The following is a 27,539-nucleotide window of genomic DNA, read 5'->3' on the forward strand; positions in this document are numbered from 1 at the left end:
TTCATCTGCTACAACCGCAAGCCACGTTCTCCTGTATCTTATATAATTGTATCTCAATAAATTTTCGAAATCACGTTTAATTTTCACCAAAAAGTCAATTTGCTCCATATGACACGACCGAAAATGAACAGCAACAAACGACCCCTTTATAGAAATGACCCCCCGCCCCGCCCGACGCCCTTTGCCTGTGGCATTGAAGGAGAAGGACCGATGCGGAGGACAACGCTCCACCATTGCGGTGACAAGGATCAAGTGACTTGAGCTGGAATTTTATGGCGGCGGGGCTAAGCCGAAGATGAGAGGAAAACTTTGATCGAAGTTGCATGATAATTACAGATTTGCTGCTTACCTTGAACTCCAGCATCCTGTTTTTTGTTTGCAAAATTTACCAACATGCCTGCTGTGAAAGGGGAAGGAATGCGTGGCCTGTCTGTGTTCATTTCAGACATTCGAGGATGTAAGTAGGCCGTCACCATTCACGATATGTGGGGTGATATAAATTGAACTTTCCGCCCACTAAAACAAACCCTCTGCTTGCTGAAACTTTCTGTAGATATCTGGTTTCTAGAATGATAGATTGTTCTGTTGCATTAATGTCTAGCTTGAGATGAAGGGCTTGATATAGCGATCAGAAGAGTAGAACTAGGAAAGGGTTGGGCATTCGGGCAACTTGGCAGTACGTGGATTCCATTTGAAGTTGCCAGGCCAATTGCAATCGCTTTGATGTTGCAATCGCCTTGATGAAAATGAAGTTAGGTTATTTTCATTTCTGTTTGAGAAAACTTATAACCCAGCTATTTGCTCAGAATCCCTAAAACGTGTGTCCGTAGAAGCGTGTGTAAGCGGTTCATGCAGTGTTTGAATCGACCATGAGCTCACAACACAATAAAGGAAGTACCAATGCATGCGAAGATTGATAGATCGACTTGCCTTTTATTGTTTTTTTATGTGTAGCATGTTTTCAATTGTACTCGTGTTTTTTAGATATTATCTTTATGCATTGCATTCTAGTATAAATAAACATATTTTTGTAAGAGGGCCTTAAAACCTACAGCAGAATCTTTTTTGACTGCTTGGTTGCTTATTAGGAAATGTTAGATATTGTCAGCTGTGCATTATGTTCATATCTCTCAAGAAAGATATGTGTGATTTTGAAAAAAGAGATAAACAATAGAGTTATGCATTTTTTTACATTTATCTTATGTTAGGGCATTTATCTACTCGCAATGATGAAAATATTTACATTTTAAAGGTAACTTATGGAAATAGGTGTAACTCCTAAAGACAGTTAGATTGATTGAAGAATGAGAAGTAATAATATTGTTTTTAAATGAAGGATTGTGATAGTTTAGTATATTCCTTTTGACTTAAACTACTATCATTGTCCCATTTATAGAAAGCGGAGTTTCATTTTCGGTATTATTTATTTTGATATCTTTGAAGTGCTGAAATATCTTAATGTATACTTTAGGAGGGCCTCTCTCCTCGACTAACTTCGCTACTGAGAGAGTTCCTCCTTTAAATAATTCCCCATACATACATATCCCACAGATAACTTGTGTTCCATATCTTATTGTTATAGTTATTGTTTGATATTTGACGTTGCTCTATTTTTATTAGTTTTTTGTGGAAATTTATGTTGTGGAATTTAAAATAAAATGAACCTGAACCTGAACTGTAGATAAGAAATAGTTGATCATGAATCAAGAGCCATGTATATATATACTGTAAAAGTTTAATAAATTATGAAATTTTATAGATATATATATACATGAATAGAATGAAGAATAGCTTGAATGGTAACTTTCATTAAGTCAAAACTGCTTCTGTCATATATATATATATATATATAAATATATTTTTATCTATTGAGTGCTGTTGAAGACAAAAGTAAATGTTTTAAGATATATATTAAATGCCCATTTTAAGTCTATATAAATAAAGAAATCCCATAAAAGAAGAAGGAAACAATCTATTATTTTGGACTAATTCTGAGTTGTACCTCTGTCTAATTCTGAGTAACTTTAAATGTACCTCTGTTCAAGTTGTTTTTATGGTGGTAAATGGTTTCTCCTTCTTCTAAAACTGGCAGGATTTGAGAAGATTTTAGCTTGTCTTTCAACTAAAAATTTTTTATGAAGTGTTTTCCAATAGGAAGTTTAAAACAGATGATAAGAGATTGATTTTTCTGAAAGTTATCAAGCTCTGAGGTTCACCTGCCTTAAATTGAAGTTTATGTATGTTTTAACGCTGTTGTCATTGGCATCTGAATTTTGTTAGATTTGTTTAAAAATTTACATGAGAAATTTCTTTAGCAACAGTTGAGCATTAACAATTTTCTTTTTCAGGTACTTATGTAGTAAAATTTGCAAAAAAACTGGTTTGCTCCCCCCCCCCTGAAATTTTATCACTATAACATCCCTACCCATTGGTTGCATTTTTTTTGATATCACCAAATTATACTAACATATTTTTTTGCACCTTCCAATCATTTTGCTTTTAGTTTTCTCACTTTTCAAAGTAACATTATTTTAAATTACTTTTCTAGTTTTGAAGCTGTGATGCACATGTTTTAATAAAACACATTCATCATAATTTTAGCCAAAATATATAAAGTTAGCATAGCAAGTATGTAATTATCAGTGACAAACAGCACATTACAAGATTGCTTGATATTTAAAATTTAATTGAAACTAAAATCAATTAACATAGATTTAGAGACACATTGTTTTAATTCATGTCACTAATTTTTCCAGGCAAGTCCAAAGAGGCTGAAATGAAAAGAATCAACAAAGAGCTTGCAAATATCAGATCAAAATTCAAAGGTAAAATTTTTCAAGAGCTTGTCATTCATCTTTCTGAAGTATGCCCTCAAGTATTTTTTTTCTGTTGTGCTTTATATTGTTGTATTTTTTTGCTAATATAAGAAATATTTAATTATTTTATCCCTTTAAGGTGTTTTTATATTGAATATTTACAAACTTTTTTGAAAATATTGAGGCTCAAAATTTGTTAAATGTTGGAATGAATAAAGATTCAAAGCCAGGTTCAGAATCACAAATTTTTGATAATATTTGTATCTGTTAGAATACAAATACAATTTATACAACACATATAAAGAGGCTTAGCAAATTTTGAGCAATATTTTTGAAGGAAACAGTGTGTCTATCTCTTCTTTTCATTCAGTTTGATTGACATTTCTTTTTGCTCAGGTGACAAGCAGCTGGATGGATATCAAAAGAAGAAATATGTCTGCAAATTGCTTTTCATTTTTCTGCTTGGTAATGACATTGATTTTGGACACATGGAAGCTGTCAACCTATTGTCTTCCAACAAATATACGGAAAAGCAGATTGTAAGTTGTTTTATTGTCTTTTTTCTTTTTTCTCTGTTTTTGCATTGCTTCCATAAGCATTCCAAAGAGAACCTGTTCTTATCATTAATCGTTCATTATGTATATGTTACATATAGTTTCCATGCCAAACCAGTGCTACACTGTCATGGTAATTTATATGTAGATACCACCAGTTAGATCTTTCTCTTAAACCAGACAAATATCTTATCTTTAATCTGCAGTATTATTTACAGATTAACTTGTTCAAAGATGTCTGACTTGAAAGATTTGTATTCTTCAAACAAATGACTCAATTTGATATAAATTTCAGTACATAAATGTTTAAAAGGAGATTACTGAAGTATGCAGGCATTGATTTAATATTCAAAGCATTTATCCATTGCTTTTGAATGTGCAGATTATGTATATATTTTATTTGCGTTATGTAACTATTTACAGCAGGCTATTTTGTTCTGGATAAAGCTTCAGTTTATAGGTATGTGAGGCAGGGTTGGAAAATGTCCGTCAGCGCCTGCAGCAAGGCTGCCAGGAAATTTTTAAGACAAATTCATTTCAGGAAATTTTTGCTGTTTGCCAGGAAATTTTTAACCAAGAAATCTCCATTTTAATACAAACATTAAATTCATGTTACTCTCTTTCTTCAAAACGCTGTTTTCTTGTGATACACACACATATATACTGTAAATTTTTTTGTACCGTACTAGTAACAAAAATGAAGATTAGCTTTCAAAATACAATCATCTGGTATTATCAGAGTCTGTTATACTAAATTTCCGGGCACGATTTTCAGCTACTAATTTAACTCTAGTAAGCTAAAACAAAGTTTATTTCTCTTTTTACATTAGCCATTCTAGATAAGTGAAAACACTCAAATACAGCCAATTGTTTACATCAATTGTTTTGAAGGTGAACTTGCCCCAAGCCCTGTGTGGATGTGTCCATTATTATTCACACTTTTTTACTGACATTCGCATACATTTTTCATTGCTAGCTTAATAGATTATAAGCGTTTGGGTCTTAAATCTTTGCCTATAGCACCACCCCTGATTTAAAACATTTATTTTAACCATTAAAAATAAAATAGTATTCTTACATGTTGTATGAACTACTAGCTTTGATGATAAACCCACCCAGAGCAAGATGTATAGATATATCAATACTTATAAAGTATCTAGGTTGCTAGTACTGATATGAAATTTAATCAAAGTTATTGAAGATTCGTTCTTTTTAAACAAAACTCCCTTTTTAGTATGAAAGATTATTTCAGGACAAACTTTTAAACAAATCAAGCAACGTAAAATATAACTTTCAGTGGCTGGAAACTTTTGTTGAAGCTTCGCAGGAAATCTTGAATTTTTTATTTTGCTGCCAGGAAGAAAAATCTTTTTTCAAGACCTGATGTCAGGGCTCAGAATATAGTTTCTTAACAGATATTTTCATGGTTTGTTTATAAATGATATGTTTGCTACAATGATTTTAAGGGGTATCTGCCCCACATATCCTATAAAACCAATGCTTTGTTGTAAGATAAGAATGCTTCAAAGTTCATGTTACCCAGGCAGCCAACCAGCTTGTAGCTTTGCTTTAGTTTGAAAATTCCTGAGGGCTTTTCCTTTAATGAAACTAATGTAAAGCAAAACTAGTGTTGTCAGAAATTTGTTAAGTCAGAAAGACATGTCAAACCAATTGGTACAAGAGGAATTTAATGGTTTCATTATATTTTCAGAAAACTATGACTATCTTCTCTAAAGCTGTGTCTTGTCTCAATTTTGAAATATAATATTGTCAAGTTAATCTAGCATTGGGCAGCTCATTTTTATATTTAATGGAATTCCATAAAGTTTTATGATAAGGTAGATCTTTTGTTTGATATGAAACATTTGTGTTCAAGTAACATTTTTCATCAAAAATGACAACAGGCTTCTTTCTTATCTTTTCTAATCCTTGCTTTCATTTTGAATGTGAGCTATAATTGTCAAATGCTAATGGACCTACACTTTTAAGCTTGTATATAGTGGTAAGCCAGTTAGAAAACTATTAATTTTTTCGTAGAAGTAATCCATGTTATGGGTTCATTTTTAGTTTCACTTTCCGGTTTTCTGTTCTGTTTTAAGTCTGCATTTGTTTCTTTTTCCGCTTTTATGTGATATTTACATTTTTCTTTCAAATCCTATTTTGATTATACCCGTTAAACTACTTAATTTAAATAGAAAAAGTTAGTTGAATTTATAAACTTTAGCACCTTCATATCAAGGTAATTTGTAGGTTTTTCAATATTTATAGATGTGTAGAACTTTTTGAAATTTGGGAAACTGGGAACACAACACAGAACCATAGGATAAGAAGTCTTTTTTCCTAACTGTATTTCATGGCATTTGCTGCTTGTTTTGGATAGCCCATCCACAGTAAGGTCCAGGGGATGTGAATTAGGTGTTTTGGATTATTTTATTCCTGTAGCGGTGACATGAGTGTCTGCTTGGCTGAAAATGGGAAACACATATATTTCAATTGTTTAATTAAATTTTTCTTTGGAACTTGTTAGAATTTAAACATATACCGTAAATCCTCGAATTAGCCCGTGGCTTATTATTTTTATTTAGGTGGCTTACTTATTTAGGTGGCTTACTTATTTTTGATATTTTTGGATGGGGGCTTATTCGAGGGGGAGGGGCTTATACGAGAGGGGCCTTATAAAATTATTGTAGACATTAAGAAGACATTATTAAACGACCTCATTTATTTTAGTAGGAATTTCTTTATGAGGATTTAATTAATTGCTATCAAAAGTATGAATTTGTTGTGGTAATTCAATAAAACACTGTAGACAACCTCAGATGGCAAAAATCATCAAATCGAGGGGGTCCAATTTGAGAATTTTCGGTAGCAGTGGGGGCTTTTTTGAGGGGGGGCCAATTCAAGGATTTACGGTATACCTAAAGTTGTTAATTCATGAAAAACATCTAACACAGTTTGATGTATCAAAACATTTTCTAAGTTGCAACTTGAGTTTCTTATTCCAAAGCTAATATGGGGAAAATTTATAGCGCATTACAGCATTATTGTTATTGGTCTGTCATAAAGTACTTGATACCATTTAGGCAGACCAGTGCATGGTTTGGCATATAGAACTGAAATGTTTAAAGTGGCAAACTCTCCTTTCCTGTTTTTTATGAACTTTAATTTAATTCATTGCTTTCCTGTTTTAGGGATATCTGTTTATCTCAGTTTTAATTGGTGCAAGTAGCGACCTGATGAGGCTGATTATTCAAGGAATCAAGAATGACCTCGTGAGCAGAAATCCAATCTTTGTCAGTCTTGCCATGCAGTGTATTGCCAACATTGGAGGTCAAGAAATGCTGGAGAATGTCAAGATGGATATCCCAAAGCTTCTTATCTCTGGGTTTGTGCTTCGCTGCTGTATTCATAATTATCCAATAAAATTCTCCAGATTAAACAGATTCTTCATAGATGACATGTGGTCACTGTGTTGAAAATCCCATGTCAATTTTCGCATGCTTCGTTGGTTAATTTCGATGAGGAGTCTCCTGTAGGAGATTCCATAAAAAACAATCAAGTTTTGATGGTTGATTTTATCTAGATCAAATAGTTTCTTTTGGGGATGAGGCTTCATTAGTGTTAGGACAAGAATTTACACACAGATTTGATAGCTTTTAGAATTCCCACCTTAAGTGTTGTTATTGTACACACCTGCATTTATTATAAGTTTTCCCCCAGCATATAAATGTATGGAAAATTTTCTCACCTCGAGCTTAATATGACCCTACACTGTTAATTACTCATATTCTCTTTTTAATCTTATTCTAATGTTCTTCTGCTTGCTAAGCAACCATCAATGCTAACTACTCAACGGGTCCAAAGTTAGTACACTTTCGTTTATTTTCTAGGAACTGGAATGTAATTTATTACTTTTAATGCAAATGACGCAACTATATGTCGTTTTACAGGGATTCAAGCGACTCTGTGAAGCAGTGTGCAGCACTTTGCCTACTAAAACTGTTCAGAATAAGCGAAGATGTTGTGCCAAGAACATCAGAATGGACGTCTAGGATCTGTCAAATGCTTAATGATCCGAATCTGGTAGGACAATTTCTTTGATATCGCACTTTTTATTTGTAGCCACTATCCATTTGAACATATGAAAGTTTCGTTCCAATTGTAGGTCCAGGCCAGGGCACCAAAAACAGTATTTACATGTCGTTTGTCTTTTTCTGACATATATGACAGAGGTTTTCTGACAAAAGTTTTCTGACGTTTGTCTTTTTCTAAATGATGATGAGCTGATCAATTTGAAATTATTTGTCAAATATGAAAAAATCTATTTCTAGTTTCGACTGAAAACCTTTTCTACAAGACTTCAATAAAGAAGTAAATGAACCACTTTAGGGATTATAGTTTTCAGCAAGTCCACATAAAAGTAAAGATATTCATAATGTCGATTGAAATTTCCTACAGAATGGCCGTATTAATCAGATTTGTCTGAAGTATTAAGGTCTGTTGTTATGAATCAGATATGGTATGTGAATGATCTTTTTGGGTTGATCTTAAGACAGTTACTCTCTCTTGAAGAAAAAATCCTTCTTCCACCAAAAGTATCTTATATTGAAATCTAGTTAACGCCAGATTAAAATAAATATTTGTTCCCCATTACACAACAGACATCGGCTAGAAATGAAGAGGATTTCTGTTTAGTACGTTTTCTTGAAAGAGGACGTCACAAAAAACTATTTCTTGGAATTTCCAATTTTGACCACATAATGTAAAAGAACAAGTTTGCTAACAGATTACTGTTATTTTGGCTCAGTTCATCAACTTATAAACTTTGACCCAATTACATAGGTTTGATGGGGCCAGAGCTTGTGCTCATCTGGTCATATCTCAGCCAATTCGTAATACCTTTAACTGATTTTGGAGATTAAGAGGTATTTCATGATGCTCTTTCAGGTTATGAGAACAAATTTAAAAATTCTAAAAATATATTTTTGTGACGTAATCACTTGACAACTCTATTGATCTCTAGACGTTCCTGCTTCTTGTTTGCCCTCTACTGTTAGGTTGTGCACATATTTTTTCGTTAGTCCGCAAATCTTACGGATTTTGTACTTTCATTCTCCAGTCCCTTTCTTCGTATATATACTTTTTTTAAGATTTGTTCAAACATTATCTCCCCAGGGTGTCGTAACAGCAGCCTCGAGTTTACTGAAAGAACTTATCCAAAAGTACCCTGATGACTACAAAGGTTGCGTCAATTTGGCAATTTCCAGATTAGCAAGGGTATGTGCCTAGAATGAATACCTTTCATTGCTCAATGATAAACTTGTTTGTCAGTGTTAGTCGACTTTTTCAACAGGCAATAATCAACCCATCACTCATCAGTCACAGGGGTGGACAATTCGGTCTCCCGCGCACCCTGGACGACTTGTTTTTATCAGCGGGAGACCGCTAATCGTTACACAGGGTAACCGCCGGGTAACCAAGTTTTTACTGCAATTGTCAAGCCCTGTCACCAGTGTTCCATTTTCGGAGACCACAGTCCATATGCGGGAGACCGCAGAAGGAGCTAATAGTCTGGCACTGGGAGACCATGTTATTATCCACCCCTGCAGTCGGCTGATCTACAAAGCAGATGATGGCTTGATTTAGCAGTCAACAGCGTATGGATCAAGCCATCTATTTTTACTCATTAATATACGGGCACAGTGTGGTATTTGTAAAACATTGAAACGTACACCATTACAAATAGCGAATCACTATAAAACATCGTTAAATATCGTTTCGATCCAGCATTCATGTATTTGTTTTCTCTCCTTTCAGATTGTCACTTCTTCGTACACGGATCTCCAAGACTACACATACTACTTTGTCCCTGCACCTTGGTTGTCTGTCAAATTACTACGACTTCTTCAGTTCTATCCGCCTCCAGGTTGGTCTTTCATTTTTTCACCACAGGCTAATTATACCCATGAAAAGGCAAATTCAGTACCACTACGAGGCGTTCTTATAGATTAATTCGAGGCGTTTAAACATATTATGGTCTTTATTGTTTGCTCCTAGATATAGTGTTCACCGATTTTTATTGTTTTTTGGAACTCCTCCCACAATTTTACCAAAGATTTGCTGAATATCTCAAATGCCTTTCTCTTCAATTTAATATCTTTGGTCTGTCAAACACAATTGCTGATTTGCGAGTCAATTTTTGTGACTTCCTAACCCTACGAAGTTCTCTCTTTATTTGCGGGTGTTTAATCTATCGTTTATTCGAACAGTTTGTTGATGGCACAGAATTTAAGAATTGTTTTGAAAACCAAAAAAAATTAAGGCCTACTAAACCTTTAGTCTGACATCCCTTGGAGTATAGGAATGTGAAAATTATAGTAGAATATGTAAGTTAGAAAATATGTACCAAGTCGTAGAATCATGTATTGTTGAAGTTACCCACTTAGCGGTGCATGTTGGTTCATTTAAATACTGACACTGGAGTCCACTTTGTATCAAGTTTCATCATTTTTCTGTTTATTGTCAGATGATGCTGCCCAGATGAGTAAATTGACGGAGTGTTTAGACACGATCCTAAATAAAGCTCAGGTCAGTTTTTAAAATTTTTTTCCTCTATATATTTTGCGTTTATCATTTTAAAGTGTCCTTATAATTTTGCTTGAAAATTCTTATCAAAACCAACACAAAAACCAGTAGGAATACTCTCTAGATGCGATCGATTACATGTTGTGACTAAATATAGCTGATTTTCTGTGATGCAAAATTCAAAGTTTCTTAGACTATTGAAGGCACTTGACGCAGATAAAATTGGCTTACAGCCACTCGACCACGAGCAGTTGACCAATCAAATTGTGCACAGAGAAAAGCTCGTGAACAGTTTCCGCCTTTCTGCAAATCGGTGAAATCCTAGAGCAGCGCGCAGTGGTTTCACGTGAGCAGTTTCCAATCCCTTTCTTGTGCGCTTGCTCTGATCAATTTGGCCTAAGTTATTTTTAGATTCGCTTTACTTATGCATGTCAAATGCCTTTAAGTCATACCAGTTTGAAGTCCATGCTCTTATAATATAACTATGTAACTCTCTGACAATGAGGGTTTACTAAAGTTAAAACATTTATCCGTTTAGCCAGATATTATAGTTGCTGTAAAATTTAAAGTTTCAAGTTGCCAAGGGATCTTAATAAACCTGAAACTTTCAATATCTTTCTGACATAACCATCAGTTTGCATGGCAACAAATACTGGATAACCAGATCAATTAAAGCTTTTAATATTATTTCTATTTTGATTTAAACTGTTGCCATCACAACCACAAGAATATTTATAGTATTGGACAAAGTATTTTGTTCATCTTTGGCTGTATTTTTATTCAAGCTGCCCATTGTTCAGAAATCTCTTGTGCATAGTTGAGGTTACCTTAAGTCCCTCTCTTGACACCAAGCCACTGTTTTAGTTGGTTTCTTTGGTGCCCGAAGAGCAGATGAAACTTTGTTGTATCCAGTTTGCTGCTTGACCCTACAATCCTTGCTTACAGTTTCGTGTATAAAAGAATGATACCGCACCACCTCTCCTCCAAAACATCATCGATTGTAGAGTTCAATAGTTCAATATTTATCTGAATGGAATCAAGTGGACCACACCGAATAACTTAACATTAAGTAGCTATATAAAACATTGTTTCCGGAGGGGAAAGGGTTGCTATCGGCATTGCTCAAAAACTGTAGGGTACACAAATTTTTTTCAGGGATTCTATTTTCAACACAATCACTATTTTTATTCTTGTTCATACTTATGATTCATTCCCCCAAAGTGTGGATTGAAAATGATTCTAAAGGAAAAGTAACAGGCAGAATTTGTAGACAATGTTTACAAGTTTCTTGTCGTTAACTGATGGTGTAACGGAATTTTTTACTTTTCACCCAAGGAGCCACCGAAGTCAAAGAAAGTACAACATTCCAATTCGAAAAATTCAGTTTTATTTGAAGCAATTAGTTTGATAATACACATGGACAAGTGAGTATAAATGCTGACAAAGTTTGATGCATTGCTATTGTAGTTATCAAGACCCTATTTTGCTACAATATTTTGCATAAAGTACCTCTCTTGTTTACGCCTATAACTCTATTCTGCCTATAAGGCCTATGAATACCCTTATATGTTCAAAAAAGGAAGACCATTTCTATGATGCTATAAATTGTCAGTTCTTGTGAATCAAACATGTTTAGGTATCCTGACAGGATGGATCTGTAAGCCTAAATAACCCTCCTTGAAACAGCTCCCCTTAGCCCATCCTTGACTGGTTGTTTTATTTTTCCCCTAGCGACCAGCATTTGTTAATTCGTTCTTGCAACCAATTAGGACAGTATCTAACTCACAGAGAGACAAATTTAAGGTAAGTACCATTTTTATCATCTTAATTTTAAGAAATCTTAATTTTATTTCTTAATTTTAAGAAAAGGCAGCGAGTTGTTTTGTCTTTACTGGATTCAAAGACACCTCCTATTATAGAAGACAATCTTGTATGACCAGAATTACTGTGTATTGTGGGGCAATGTCCATTAGCTTTACGTCATATACAAAATTTCACTGAATACGGTCATGCCTTTTCATATTACTTAAGTTTATCATGTAAATGCATACAAATGCTGATTTATACATCATGGGGACCAATTTCACAGATGTCTAGCTTTAGCTTTACTGAAACAACCATATTGCAGACATCTGTTGCACTTGTGTTGCCGTCCTTTGTAGAAAGGTTACCAATGTTTTGGTGGCTGCTTTTTCAATTGCATTTCCGTAAGTATAAAGATTGTAATGTGCGTGCTCAATATTATAAGACCCAGATAACCCCCAAGACTGAGGATGATTCAGCCTGTAAAATCATCTGATATTGATGATTTTTTTGTTCGTTTCCAGATATCTTGCGCTTGAAAGCCTATGTTCGATGGCCAATTCTGAATTCTCGGCCGATGCTGTTCGTAAACATCAAGAAATTGTTATTCAAGCCTTAAAGGTATGTTTGGTAGCTCTCTCTGTTTGGCCTTTCATCGAGAGGGGGCAGAATGCTCGGTCCCCATGCTGAGAGAAGTCAGATTTTGATGAACCCTTAACTAAGTCATGGTCTCTGCTCGATGTTTTTCTACTTCAAGGTATCGAGTCTTTGTAAATAGGTGCCATGCCAGGGGGCTCGTTTGTTTTCGGCATGATAAACTTAGTTACCAGATAAAAGGACCATTGAAAACAAACTCAAATGCTCGCCGATGCTCGCAAAGACATGATTGTTTGTTATTTTCACTGTTCCTTGTAGCTTAGTTGCCTTTCGAAGGTAACAGTACCTAAGGGAAACTACAAAGTTCTCAAGTTTTTGTCCCAAAAGGATATCTGAAGTTCTGATTTGCAAAAAAAGCTGTGTGAAAATGGGTAAATCTTGAAAGGCCTTGTGAAAATGAGAAATCTGAGAAGACTCGATTTAAGAAAAAGTCATTTAGTAAGTGTCAAAGCCCGTGTAAAAAGACTGAAATTTGCAAAAACCCAGCCTTTAATAGGTCTTTGAAAATAACAAGATCAGGAATTGAAAGAAAAAATTCTAATGAAAGGCACAGGAAGCACTCCTTGAGGAACACTTCCCTTAACGTGGTGTATAAATGAAAACACTCACCACTTGATGCAGTAACAAACCACTTAATGTTTTGAATGTACCAAATCACACAGTGCTATTGTTTTAAATACCAATGCTCGAAAAACATTCTTTCTCCATTTCCTATTTCAGTCGGTCATATAGTGCTCGATACTGTACAGGAAGGACTGTAAGATATACACCCTTTGATATTTTGAGATATTCTAGCAGGCAACTGCTCTGAGTTAGTATTGATATCGGATATTGTTGCTTTTTAGAACGAGCTAGACGTAAGTGTCAGACAAAGAGCTGTTGATTTGCTGTATGCAATGTGCGATAGTTCCAACGCTACGGAGATCGTCACTGAGATGCTGGACTATCTCAAACACGCTGTGTATTCGATTAGAGAGGAGCTGGTGAGTGTGGAACCTACTCTACCTTGTAAGGCTGTATCTGGAGTCTACTGTTAAGTTAATATAATGTCGTGTTGCTCAAAAAGGCAGCAGTTTAAAATCATTAAAATCTGCTTTGGTTCAGTCGACTTTGTGAAGCAGATGTTTGTGAACCTTAATGAAAAATATGTGGCATATTTTAGATCCAAGATTCAAGTTTGATCTTCCATTTCTAAGAAATAATTAGGAGAAGGCCTAGAATTTTTGCTAGATTTATTCACTTTTTCCTGTATTTCAATTATTTTCGAGTTTATTTAGTTTCTGTTACTATACTCGTTATTTCTTTATTTTTAGGTATTGAAAATTGCAATTCTTGCTGAGAAATATGCAACAGACTATTCCTGGTATGTTGATACTATTCTTGAGCTGATCAGAGTTGGTGGAGATTTTGTTGGCGAAGAGGTATGTATGCAAATCGCTTTTCAAAAATATGGGGCGTTGCAGTTGTCTAAACATTGCATTCCATTGCAATAGTCTGTTGCATTGCAATGCAATGTTCAAAAATCGTGTATGAAATGCAAAAGACTCGTGGTTTCGTAGTCAGCTAGGGGAATAGTTTCTCCAATCACGTCATTCCCCTAGAAGCTATCCTTTTAATATTTTGAATGTATTTTCTTGAAACTCTCTTCGCGTCTTCTTCATAGGCTGTTTTTTCTTTTACCCTGTGTCTCTGAACTTGCCTTCTACAATTTTCGAATCTTTTCACCGCTTAAGACCTCGGTTCAATCGCCTAAAAAAGCTCTGAGAACATTTTATTCGGCAGTTCACTTTTTAAAATATGTGAACTTTTGATTAAGCAGATTAGAAGAATTCCTTTAAAATTGCAACCTTCGGACAGTCGCGAATTTTATACTTTTTATCAGCTCTTTATTGTAATATAAGTCCACTTCTGAAAATACCGAAAGACATTGTTTTTAATGACCTTGTAATTTTAGGCTTTCTGCCTTTCTAGATAGTCCGCATTTTATATGTTCACTGAAATCACCGTTCTGTATTTTATCATCTACAGGTGTGGTATCGTGTCATTCAAGTTATAATTAACAGAGACGACATCCAAGGCTATGCTGCTAAAACGGTATTCGAGGCATTGCAGCTACCTGACTGCCATGAAAACATGGTCAAAGTTGGTGGATATATCTTAGGAGAATTTGGAAACTTGATTGCCGGGGATCCTCGGTCGAGGTAAGTTGCCGGGGATCCTTAACTTTATTTGGCTCTAAGTAGGAAACCAGGATTGTTTTTAGACACTTCGTGTACAAAACAGGGAATGTGACGATATTACGGATTTGTAAAGAAAAGTAATATGCACAATAGGTACCTATTTGAATCGAATGTATTGTCTGGAGTTGGGGATCTCCGTTGTCTGTAGGGATCTTCTTCATGGTTTTGGCTGCTAGGGTACAATTGTTTGTCCGTTGCTTGGAGGTTTCCATTGTTTGAAGTGGCTGTTGTTTTGTGTTCTCCTTAGTTTGTATGTCTTCATGTTTGGGATGTCTTTCCAAAAATTGTTGTTTCAATATAGTTGTACAATTTCGTTACTGGTGATGCTTTGTAAAACAGCAACTTTGGGATACCCTGGGAACAAATCAGTTGCAATAATCTTACAAAATTTCATTATGACAAACCAATATGAAATATTATGTCTTTCTAGAAAGTCTTAAAGTGCCACTGAACTGAAAAAAATCAAAATTTGTTTTTTTGATGTTCTAAGTCAAGTCGGTGCTCCTGAATCCGATGCTGAAGTTCGCTTTTCGGAATTGTGAAGTGTTTTGAAGCTACAACGCTTCAAAGTTGCGATTTTCAAGACTTTTTGTGCGAAAATTTGTGCGCGGTCTGTGAGGAATTTCAGGAATGTGTGACGCATTAACGTTTATAAGTCGCAGAAGTGATGCGGGCTTCCGTACTGAAGACTGTATTTCGAGTGCGATAAAAAACCAAAAAAAACGTGAAGTGGATGGAAATAGTGCGTTTCTTGTGAAAATTTCGAGCCCATACGAAATAAGCAAACTTTTTGCGTGCAGTTTTTACCAAGACTTCATGCCGATCAATTACCTTTTATGAATTATTGAGCGTGTCGAATAAGAATGCTTTTACGAACAGCTTTACAAATTATGAATAAAAGTGAGCAAATTGATCAAGGAAAAAGTTGATCTATTATAGAACCACACAAATTGCACATTTTTCGGCGCTTTTCCCACTTTCCAACTTGCGTTGCCACTGTCAAAGCATCAGTTATTGCCAGGGCCGTCAAGATGGGATAAGTTGCCCCAGAACCTCGTGGTCAGGGGACCTCAAAAAGTAAAGAAGTTTATTTTGAATGGAATTGATTAAAAGTCCATAAGTAGCACGGTGGGATATTTTTAAGCTTCTATTCATACCCCATCTTTTTGGCGTATCAAACTGCCTATCTCTATCAAGTTTCATGCTGGTATCGCGATCTAATGGTTAAATTGTGATAATTACTGCTAAGAGGTTTGGAATCTAGTATCCCAGTCTATAAATAGCACAAGGGAAATTTTTCGGCGTCTATTCGCATCCTATCCTTTTCAGCGTATCAAACTGCTCATCTCTACAAAGTTCCATGCTGATGTCGCGATCTAAAAGTTAAATTATGACAATCACTCCTTAGAAGTCTGGGACCTGGTACCCCAGTCTATAAATAGCATAAGTGGTATTTTTCAGCGTCTATTCGCTTCCTATCTTTTTTGGCGTATCAAACTGCCTTTTACTACCAAGTTCCAAGCTGGTATCGCGATCTAATGGCTAAATTATGTCAATTACTGCTTAGAGGTTTGGAACCTAGTTCCCCACTCTATAAATAGCACAAGGGGAATTTTTCAGGGTCAATTCATATCCTATCTTTTTCAGCGTATCAAACTGCCTATTACTACCACGTTCCAGGCTGGTTTTGCGATCTAATGGCTAAATTATGTCAATTACTGCTTAGAGGTTTGGAACCTAGTACCCCACTCTATAAATAGCACAAATGGATATTTCTAAGCGTCTATTCACACCCCATCTTTTTCAGCGTATCAAACTGCCTATCTCTATCAAGTTTCATGCTTGTATCATGTTTTACACAATTTGTAACTTTTTATCTTCTTACAGCCCTCACTATGGCTGAATTGACTATATAAATCTGAATGCGTCACTCGCCCCAGCCTCTTTTCGCACGACCTACACGCAAAAGAACCCCAGAAACCCCTATTTGTGGGCTCCAAATTAAAAAACTAAACTTTTTTTCGAAATCAGCGATGATTAGTCTACCAGAATCAACAATAAAAAAATTCCATTTTTTTCAATTCAGTGGCACTTTAAATATCGTGGATATTTTTCATTCATCGTCAGCTTAAGGGATTGTGAGAGTGTTTTTAATAAAGGGAATGTTAAAGAAAAGGAAAGGAAATGAATAAATGAAATGAAATGAAGTGAAGTGAAGTGAAGTGAAGCGAAATGAAATGAAAGGAAAGGAAAGGAAAGGAAAGGAAAGGAAAGGAAAGGAAAGGAGAGGCAAGGTAAGGTAAGGAAAAGAAATATTTATTCTAGCCTTTTTCTTATTCCTTAGCCCGATGGTACAGTTCCAGCTTCTTCACGGCAAATTCCCATTAGCCACCGTGCCAGCGAAAGCTCTCCTGCTTTCAGCGTACATAAAGTTTATCAACCTTTTCCCAGAAATCAAAGGACATATCCAAGAGGTGAGTATATTCTCATGAACCAAACTTATTTGCATCTAAAATTTCTCCAATCAAAGTCTTTCCAACCAAAGCATCTGAACAAGCATATTATGTAAAAATGCTAGAACCTACTCGAAGCTGGAACTAAATCTGCTCTCAATAGGTATCGGAAATGTAAAGATAAAGTTGGAGTTCTATTAGATAAAGACACAGGCATTCGATATGTAAATCAGTGAGTGCATTTTATGTTCGAATAAAGTGCCAGGAGGAAGGTCTTTAAAAAGTCGGAATTTAAGCATGCGTACCCCTCCCCACGTTTATTGAAGTGGGCTGAGAATTGTAATTAAAACTTGTTATTTTTTATATACAAGTGTTTAGTGATATAAAAAATTACCATTTTATGTAGTCAAAATAATTAAGTTTGATATATATACTGCAACGGATTTAGCCCCCACGATGTCCCCTAAAACATCACCCCATGATATGACCCCGAAGCATTTACCTCATAATTTAGCCTTATAGGCCAAACTTTCAATGTGATGTTTTCGTAAAAAGGGTTTGAGAGCAATAAATCTAGGCAATGAGATAATATAGAGATCCGGTTGTAGTATGTTCGCGCCTTTGTATAAAGACGCTTAGCTGAAAGGAAAACGACCATTGAGCTGTAAAACTGTCTATAAATGATTTCTTCTGAAGATCTTAGAACTAGATCCTTAATTCCAGTAACGCCGTTGTGTTTGTTGTTCTGTAAGATGTAAAATGTCATTGGTTTATAGATCCTAAGAAGTGACACAAATCTTCGAAATGCCGATACTGAATTACAGCAAAGAGCATTGGAGTATTTACGTTTGAGTTCAATTGCCAGCCAAGATGTCTTAGCTACAGGCGAGTGATTCTAATATGAAATTTTTTCTTTGAATATACTGTATACATTTACAGTAAATCCTTGCAAAGATGAAGCTACTTTGCCAGTTGTCAAAGAAAAGACTTCCACAGTCGGCTTGTACGTTTTTGGTATAGTCGGAGATTCTTACACTTGGTTCTTATCTAAGATTCTTACACGTGTATTTTTACAGCAAAGCTTCGCAATCACAAACGGTCAATCTCTGCAGCCATTAATATACAACTCTTGTATCTTTGTTGACAGTTTAGTAAGCTCTTTTAGAATTTGGAATATCATCTAAGAATAAAGCAACTACTAATTGTTGTGTTTTTAAATTTCAATTTTGTAGGATTATTTTAAGTATTTATATATAAACAAACAACTGACAAGCTAAATTGCAGCAGTTTCTGAAATGGCAGCAGTTTCTGAAATGGCAGCACTTTCTGAAATGGCAGCACTTTAGAAACTCTACGGGACATATTTACTAGAATTACTTTTATCCGTGTTTTTAAACGCAACTAGAAGATTTAAAACAAATATATTGTATTTTATATTTGCTATGTCTATAATTGTTTATTTATTCTTAATCAGTACTGGAAGAAATGCCCCCATTCCCAGAGAGGGAGTCATCATTGCTAGCAAAGCTGAAGAAGAAGAAGGGTGGAGCGGCTCTTATTGGAAAGGAAAAGGAAGAGGAGACTGCATCAAATGGTCCATCCGAAGCTCCTTCGTCATCACCTCCTGTCACAACACAGACCTCACCAATAAGGGTATGCATCAATCATTATCAGCAAAATGATATTCGCATTTTTCCTTGATGACAGTTAAGTTTATAAGCATATTTTAATATCAATTTTCTATTAAATTCGATTTCATCCATATATATACCTAAATAAAGAATTTACTTCCAAAAAGCAATTTTTGTGTTTTAATTTTCTCATAAACTTTTTGAAACCCTAACAAAATCGTTTTATGTTGGCTAACGACATATCGATCAAAGAACTTGAGGAAGAATTGAAATTTGATGCTCAATTTTTTGCTATGCAAATGGTCGAGTATGGAATCTTCTAAGGACGTGTAAATGGTTGATTTTCAGTCCAAACCCGCAGCTGTAGCTTCACCCCCGGTATTGGCTTAATCCTCTGACGTAATGTCGCCCATCGCGTAGGTTTTTGCCACCCTGGTTGCTCCTTTTCAAATGGTATCTTTTTTATCTAACAAAAATCACTTGTTTTTTAGATGCCACCGATGTCTTTTCCTCCAATCAGTGAGTTATAACGTTCTATTTTCAATATTTCAATTTTGTTTCTACAGTTGTATTTTTTATGCTTGATCTCTTTTTACAACTCAAGATTGACGAAGGAGGTGCCAAATGGATATATTTTTAATTTATGATTTTGTAAGCTTGTTTCATAACATCAATGAAATGACTGTTCAATTATCACTGTTTTATGTAATTATGTAGTTGTATTCTGTTGTATTTGTTGCTACCTAGCCTCCGAAGGTAGTATTTTAGGACACTGAGAAGCTTATGCTTATCGAGCAGTGTCCTGGTCCTTCCTCTCGATGTGACCACACCTCGTGTGTCCTGATCCTTGCCCTCGATGTGACCACACCTCGTGATTCCTACGCCTGGAATAACAGAGAGCTGGCAACTCTCCTCCTCACTCTGGGTGAAAGTTTGGTCATGCCAGGGACTCGAGCCACGGACCCTTGGGTCTGTAGTCAGCGACTCTAACAACTGAGTCATCCATGTCTTGAGCAAGATGATATTACGCATATAAATGTTATTAAAAGTCACTTTTTATATTACTTTAAGAAATGGCGTTTTGACTTATGGTTTCTTTTATCTTCATTTATAACATTATTCCATTTTTTAAGTATTTTTGCTTTAGCGTTTGAGTGGAGTTTTTTGATTCTTGAAAATGATGTATGCAGATTTCCGGTTAGGCAGACCGCATTACTTCGAAGAAGCGTCTTGGGCGTCCTTCAAATGTACCATACTTTTGTGGGTGTGTTATTTCGCGGTGGCATTTAAAAAAGAGAAACTTTCCAACTTTCCTGTTTACAGGAAACTGAAAGAGCTCAATGAATGGATCTCCAATTATTTATTTTACTATATCCATATTTTGCTATAAATGCCCTTCCAACGACGGGACTTAAAGGCAATCTGTCTCGTTGTGGATTGGTTAACGAGAACAATAGCTGGAACAATAGCCTAAACACGATTCCAGCGCTCCGCCATATTTTTTACAATGCGATAAATTAAAGAGGGACTGGAAACAATAGAAATCATTTTGTTCTTATAACCAATCAACGTCGTGACAGATTGCCTTTAACATTATCAGGCTGTGTTCATTCGATGTGGAGCTGAAGAGAAAGGGAGGGGGGTTGCTTGGCGATAAACGGTATTTTTCTAAATTTCTTGTTTTTATCTAACAGGTGCTCCAGCTCCCCCTGCTTCCGAGACTGCTCTGGTCGACATTTTCGACACCCCACCTGAACCGGTCATACCTACTGGTGGAAATATTGTCGTCTCTCCAGGGGCTGATCAAGCTGTTAGAAAGTATGTAATTTTTTGAATTAAATTTACCAGAAATAGAAGTGTCTTGAAAAAATAGGCATTGATCATAATTATCTTTGCGATCAAGGTAGAAAAGTTTGTTGCTGTCATTTTGCTAGGTCACAAATGAACCTTAGAATTCAAGAACCTAAAACCAGACCATTTTTCTTTCATTAACCATCATGTATACAAGATTCTTTCCAGGCGGAGAAATATATAAGATTCTTAATTTGACAGGTTTCTTCGTGAAATTTTATTTGTCAACCAAGCCTCATTTGTAATGTTAGTCTGCGTGTTGGCAATTTCTCTTTTTGTCTTTTTTCCATAATATTCCCTCAGACATTTACAAAGGGCCTATATTTTGAACTTCAACTAAAACAATTAGGTAAATCTAAAAATAACTACGATTTCGAATATTTTGTGTGTAACAGCTAGTAAAGTAAAGCAAGAAAAGATAGAAGTTTGCAGATTATGATGTTATGGTTCTTGAAATGTTTTAAAGATCGCACCATTGTTAGAAAGCATCATCTTTTCGTTATGTTGAATAGGATAGTGTTAGTCTTTGTCAGTTCCCCGCATCATCCGCATGTTTCAGTTCAGAACATAAGGTCGGAAATAAACGCAAAGTTAAACTCAGTTGAACCACTGAGCGACTGGTCGCGTTCGCCGATCCGCTGGTTTGTTGATTCGCTTTCGCCAACGTCGCGCGACCAGAGCGAATCTATTGGAAGTCGGCCTTAATAATTGCAAAAGAAAAAATAAAAGCTACTGAGATATCAGTTATAAAAAGCAAATTCCTTGGTTAAATTAGGAGTACACTCCAATATAAGCAATTTGGAAGGTCTTCTAATAACTTTCTTTTTATATTTTCAGATTTGTTTGTAAAAACAATGGTGTCCTATTTGAAAATGAAATTATCCAAATTGGAATCAAGTCAGAGTATAAGACAAACCGAGGTTTGTATTGACTTAAATTATGACGTCATTAAAGTTTCTTTTAAGATCATATCAAGACATGGGCTCCGACACAGGTTGGAAAGTGGAGGGGCAAAGGATATTATCAAATAGCTCCCAATGTGAAGAAACAATTGAATTCAGCCCAAATTGGTTGGTGTCTAGTCAAATGAGCAAGGGCTCCCTCGTCATTAAATAAATTGCTTAAATTTGGTCTTGTCTTTTATATTTTAAATCAGATCAAAATAACCGTAATCTGAAAATCAAATTCGTGTCTTTCACCGGCCCTGTCCCATCCAATTTGTAACAGATTAAACTGTTTTTGCGTATTTACAGTTGTGACGTCATCACTCTTCTAACATTTTCAGCAGCCTGTATTGAATTGGATTTTGTTGTTAAAATATCTTCAGAATTCTCCACTGTCTCTTTTGATATTCTTCCTTTAAACAACGTAGAAATGCTTCAAAATTTGCATTTTATTTATCACTGTTTTCTTGAAACTTTGGCTTACCTGGGAGCAATTGTTTACCCTTTCCGCAAAGTTTTAAAAATTTGACTTAGCGATCGAATTTCTCTGCAGGTCAAATCAGGGTTTTCTATGGCAACAAGACCTCGTATTCGTTGACTGCGTTTTCCACTGTTGTTCATCTTGATGACAATTTGAAGTCGCGTATCTTTTTCGTTTCTGTGAGATTTGTTAAAACCCGTATTAACTACATTTCGACGTGTTTTGACCCTCGTACCATTGTTGGTCATCATGCGTCCTGGTTTCACTTTCATCATGGTTTCACTTCAAGTTGTATTGTATAACCCTGAATCGACTCAGTCTCTCCTTGTTACTTCTGCTCTTTTATCTTGCTCTCCTCTTCTTTTTCCCTGTTCTTCTTTATTGCCACTTATCTTTATACATCAGATCTGTCCTTCTGAAGAATAACTGCCCTATTGTCTATAGGAATCTTTGTCGAATATTTTTGTTTGGCTTGAAAAGCAGTTTAACACTATAAGGCTCGAGCTTTTAATTCTGGGAATAAATTTAGTAACAATGCTAGGTATTCCTTAAATACGAGCAGGGTTATTGGTAGTAAGTCAAGATGTTCCGGGGAATGTTGATGGCGGTGCACAAATACAACAAGGCATTGAATGTGAATGTCTCTCGGATTTTGCGGACCAGCCATTGTTGATTGTTCAGTTCAGGTAAGACATCATCTCTTGAAAGATATGCTTGTAAATTGAGGATTTTTTGTTCAAATAACCAATGCTATGAGTTAACAACTTTTATCATAGTGATCTACCTAAAATGTCAGTAAAACATCTACTTTTCAGAAATTCAAAATCTCCAAAGTACACGCGATGCAAAATTTAAGAACATTTAACGTTACCTGTGTGTTTTCCAAGAACAGGATAGCACATTTTCAAAGCTATGATACGGCAATCAACGGAATTTCCTGTTGTAAAAACCATTCAACCTTCCGTTAAGATTCAAGTAGCTAAATTTGATTTCTGCTTTATTTTCAATCCTTTGAATACAGAGAGCCACAACCTCTGCAGCTTTTTTATCGAAAAGTCAACTAAAAATACAAATAAGTTATATACAGAACGCATTACTCAGCAACATAACAGCAGTTAAATCATTTAAAAAACAGGCAGTAACCTTAAATGATTTATTAAGAAAGAGGAATTAGCATAAAATAATAAAAAGCCTGAATTCAGGCTGAATGTTCTGCTTTATTTTCGTGGACAGTTTTAATAATACCGTTCTTTTCTTCGTAAATTTTCTAAATTGGCAAACTTTTTTTAATTTTTTTAAAGACTAGGAAACCTTTTCCCATATTCAACCAGTCTACGAAATCAAAATGTTCCTGTTCCATAAAGATTTCCAACGTTTAGTAAACTACAGCATGCTTTCAGCGTATTATATAATTAACACAATGTTCAAATCATTTATCAATGTTTCTTCTTCGTTCCGCAGTGTTACTGGAACCGTTCATAAAATCGTTCTCAAGCTACCGATATTCTTAGTCAAGTTTGCTGCTGGTGCCTCAATGAATGCGCAAGACTTCTTTAACAGATGGAAGCAGCTTAGTCGGTTTGTGGAGATAAATGACGTCATTTTTACGCCCAGGCCGATCGTATTTTCGTTTTCCTTTGTTTCTACAGACTTCTTCTCTTTTCCGGCTCTGATTTTGACACAAGTAGATAACCGACATTACTAGGAGCCCTCACTACACGAATTCATCTTCAAATATGCAATGCTTCATTCTGATTTTATCCCCCCTCTCCACGATAAATCTGTTACTGAAAATGCATACATTTAAAGGCAATCTGTCACGACGTTTATTGATTATAAGAACAAAGGGATTTTTTATTGTTTCCAGTCCCCCTTTAATTTATCGCATTGTAAAAAATATGGCGGAGCGCTGGAATTGTGTTTAGGCCATTGTTCCAGCTATTGTTCTCGTTAACCAATCCACAACGAGACAGATTGCCTTTAAACACCTTTCACGATGATCTGAACCTGCATCGTTTCCATGTAGACCCTTAACGTACAATTTGTTTTCATTTTGATAAAAATACAAGCTCGATGAAATGTATCCTTGTAGACCTGGCCTAAAACATAGAATTGGAATCGGGAATAAGGCTAGCAACTTTCATACATATTTCTTAATCGAATTCAAAAGTCTGCAGTTGTCAAATGCCTTTTCTTGATTCAAACTGTAGCTGAATCCAAAACCTGTTCCACGGCTGTTTTGGTACAGTAATTAAACAACAAATTAAAGAACGTATAGTTAATTGTGGAAAGTTTGGCCTAACACTGATAATGCCCTGAAAACATTTGTTACAAAGAAGACTGATTCATTTTACTGTAGACGTTCTCTATTGATTGATTTCCGTTGTGAAGCCAACGATCTTTCCGGCTTGTAATTATTTATAGATACAAATGTCCTTTCATCTAGTATTGATTTACAATAAGTCTTGTAAGTAATACAAAATAGGATTCGAAAATATTGGGATTCCGTCAGTGCAAAGGCTTTGAGAGCACAGTTTTGGATGTTTTATTGTATTGTAGTGTCAATGATTATTTCCATGTATACAATGCTCAACAAACCATCATATGAGACCCAATCTCCTGTGTAATAATATGTATGAAATATATTAAGTATACTATAAGAAATTAAATATAGAGTAGCTGTCATTGATCAAACTTTGAAAGTATTATTTCTGTACGCATAAAAATGTTTGAACACAAGGTGAAATGAATTGTTTGAGTTCTGGCGGTAATGTCCTTGTTTTTAAACATTTATTTTTGCGGATAGGCCTGAACAAGAAGCCCAGAGGATCTTCAACGCTGCCTTCCCGATCGACAGAGAAGCCACAACTACAAAAGTATGTGATTTCAGTCAGTTTCACTTAAGTGAACTCCCTTTAGAGTTTTGTTTTTAAAGTGAACTGCCTTTTTATAGCTTCGTGGAGCTTTTCTTAGGAAGGAAAATGATACATATTAAAAGAGAAAAAGTTATTTAAGATATATTTCTCTACTGCTATCTGTCTATCGATTTTTATATCTGTATTTAAATTTTTTTCCGGTGTATTTATATACTCGTATCTTCGCGCAACTTTTCAGGAGAGAAAGTGATGGATCATATAAGTCAAAAATCGTCTATTGATCTGAATGTTTGTATTCTAATTTTTTATTGTATGTACTTATCAAACCGGTTCTTGTTTACAGCTTCTCGGAACCGGCCTGAGTTTGCTGGAAGGAATCGACCCGAATCCGGATAATTTCGTGCTGGCTGGTGTCATTCATACAACCTCGTTTCAGACTGGCAGCCTCCTCCGCTTAGAACCAAATAAACAAGCAAACGTGAGTTTCATCTTCTTTTATGCATTTTCACTAGATTAGATTCTAGCTGTTTTTCTACATATGTATGCCTCGTAGTCAACTGCACCAGATTTCATTTGAAACTTGATTTGCGCTGAAACTTTAAAATAAAGTTATGTTAACACAAACCTTTCGCAATTTCCTGCGGAAAAAAAACAGGAAGATACAGTTCTTCTGTCTTGGTTATAATTCAGGCAAGCCAATCACTAAATTTGCATCATAAGATATAGGGGGGAAATTTTTCTTAGTGTTTTTTTTACTTTCTTGTTTTTATATAATGATCTTGCGAAAAAACATCAACAATGCGATGAGTTTAAAAACACAGTATCGGTAAAAACCATTAAAAGCCTGTACACGAAATGTAAATGCTCAAACCTGGCATTGTCAGGGAACAGCTAACCCTCGCCACAGAATAGGAATTAGGCAGAAGGGGCAATCCTGCCCATTAGGTGAAGCCTGAAAATGCTAGCGCATGCGTTAACTTGTACGAGGCTTGTATGTATCTGTGCGAGTAGTATCTGTCGGGGAAATTTAAAAAAGAATGAAAGTAGACAACTTTATTGAGACGAAATGCCCTTTGATAGTAAACAAATTCAATTATTCATCATAATTCGTTTACTATCTGATTAATGAATGATATTTTGTCATGGCTATTTTAGTTTGCAATAACTGTCTAATGAAATCGAGATTAAAAGGTAATTAAAAAACTCTATAGGCGACTCAGGCTTCGAAAATAGCAAAAAAACCGACGAAAGTTCCCTATCTGTCTATTTCCTATTCTGTGCTCTCACACAATGGCGGACACTTGGTCAAATATTGGGGGGGGGGCAAGCGTATTGTTTTAATAAGATGACGTCACATTTCCCATTGTTTTAGAACAAAAGACCATTGTTCTCTAAAGTATTGCGGGGGCGGTCGCCCCCCCTCGCCCCCCAAGTGTCCACCACTGCTCTCACATTGATTATCATACTCGACCCTCTCTTAAACTGATCGAGCTTTCTCTGCCTGTTTGTCATTTTCATCAAATTAATACATCCAATCGTTAATGCCAATACGTATGATTATTTTGTCTATCTTTCAGATGTATCGGCTGACCATACGTTCTTCAAGAGACGCAATATCAGCTTTCCTGGCGCAGAATCTAGAGGATCAGTTTTAGTTAGCAATAACTGTATACGAGTAAACTGTGAATGTTGCTGGCTCACACGAAAAGGTCGCTACGAATCCATTTCGAACACTGTTTAGACTGAAGAAACCGGTGATTGATTTATATATGAGACATTTAAACACAAATTTTAAATCAACGATAATTTCCAATTTCAGAGAGGTAATGTATCTTTGCTTATACTGGGGTGTTAAGCGTAAAAGGTCAACTAACATTGAACTGCGTTTGGTTTGTTTTTAAGAATTTCTTGAAGCCCTTTTTCAGTAGCTTTACAACGCCTTTATCGCAATTATATGCGTATTCTCACATTGAAATACTTTTTCTAAAGATATTTGTATAGATGAAGCCCAATTCAATATTCGAACTATGCTCCTGTCACTAAATAACTTCCTGTAGTTTAAGGTGATTTGTTACTCTATGTGGTTCATATCTCTCAGTGATTCATTTTGTAAAGATTAATTGGACCAGAATTTCCAGTCTTGGCTTTACCAATTATTCAATTACTATGTACAAAATTACTGCTGATTGTATTATCATGTACCACAGTATATCCCTCGTTAAATTGCATTTTCTATTGTATTTAGCTTTTGGGTGAAAAATCCCAGCCCAAGAGGAGAATAACGAGATGCCATAGAAGTAGTTGAGTTTAATGAGGAACGATAGTTTTATTACCTCAAACTTTTAAAAACCTGTGCTCATTTAAATAATTTTATCTCCTACTTTCACACAAATTTTGTACATTTTGTGTCAACGTGTTTACTTCAGAATACAGCTAGTTCTGTTCTAGACTGGTGTTCTTATCTTAGGCGCTGAAAGGGTCGATGCATTAACTTAGTAATTTGATAAATGATCTCTCACTAAAATAACAGAATTCATTAGCACCTCTCCGAAGTTTTTTCTTTTGCCTTCTAAAGTTTTCTCTATCTTCTTCAAAATAACGGGTGCTTGTCCATGGAAATACATTCGTGCCGTTTTTCCACAACAAGA

General features: G+C 35.4%; 1 protein-coding gene across 1 annotated transcript; it reads left to right on the forward strand.

The window, feature by feature from the left end:
* Positions 1-228: 228 nt before the first annotated feature.
* LOC135695617 (AP-2 complex subunit alpha-2) lies at positions 229-27,433 on the forward strand. The gene is made up of 26 exons (XM_065214751.2): positions 229-457; positions 2,757-2,825; positions 3,213-3,355; positions 6,562-6,755; positions 7,321-7,453; positions 8,546-8,647; positions 9,188-9,296; positions 9,897-9,958; positions 11,291-11,379; positions 11,687-11,758; positions 12,283-12,379; positions 13,261-13,398; positions 13,729-13,836; positions 14,444-14,616; positions 17,000-17,129; positions 17,885-17,993; positions 18,583-18,761; positions 19,231-19,258; positions 20,434-20,557; positions 21,428-21,510; positions 22,088-22,177; positions 22,578-22,701; positions 23,477-23,593; positions 24,822-24,891; positions 25,235-25,369; positions 26,469-27,433. Exons 1-26 carry the CDS (start codon positions 394-396, stop codon positions 26,544-26,546), a joined length of 2,820 nt encoding a protein of 939 aa, XP_065070823.2. The 5' UTR covers positions 229-393; the 3' UTR covers positions 26,547-27,433.
* Positions 27,434-27,539: the final 106 nt, after the last annotated feature.

The sequence above is a fragment of the Rhopilema esculentum genome, chromosome 2 (genome assembly GCF_057945365.1).
Source record: "Rhopilema esculentum isolate cy_ngs chromosome 2, ASM5794536v1, whole genome shotgun sequence".
Classification (NCBI taxonomy): domain Eukaryota; kingdom Metazoa; phylum Cnidaria; class Scyphozoa; order Rhizostomeae; family Rhizostomatidae; genus Rhopilema; species Rhopilema esculentum.

Coding starts and splice junctions, on each gene's coding strand:
- LOC135695617 (XM_065214751.2), top strand. CDS start 394: ATGCCTGCTGTGAAAGGGGAAGGAATGCGTGGCCTGTCTGTGTTCATT. Junction 9,297..9,896: donor TCAGTTCTATCCGCCTCCAG/GTTGGTCTTTCA, acceptor GTTTATTGTCAG/ATGATGCTGCCCAGATGAGT. Junction 25,370..26,468: donor AACCAAATAAACAAGCAAAC/GTGAGTTTCATC, acceptor TCTATCTTTCAG/ATGTATCGGCTGACCATACG.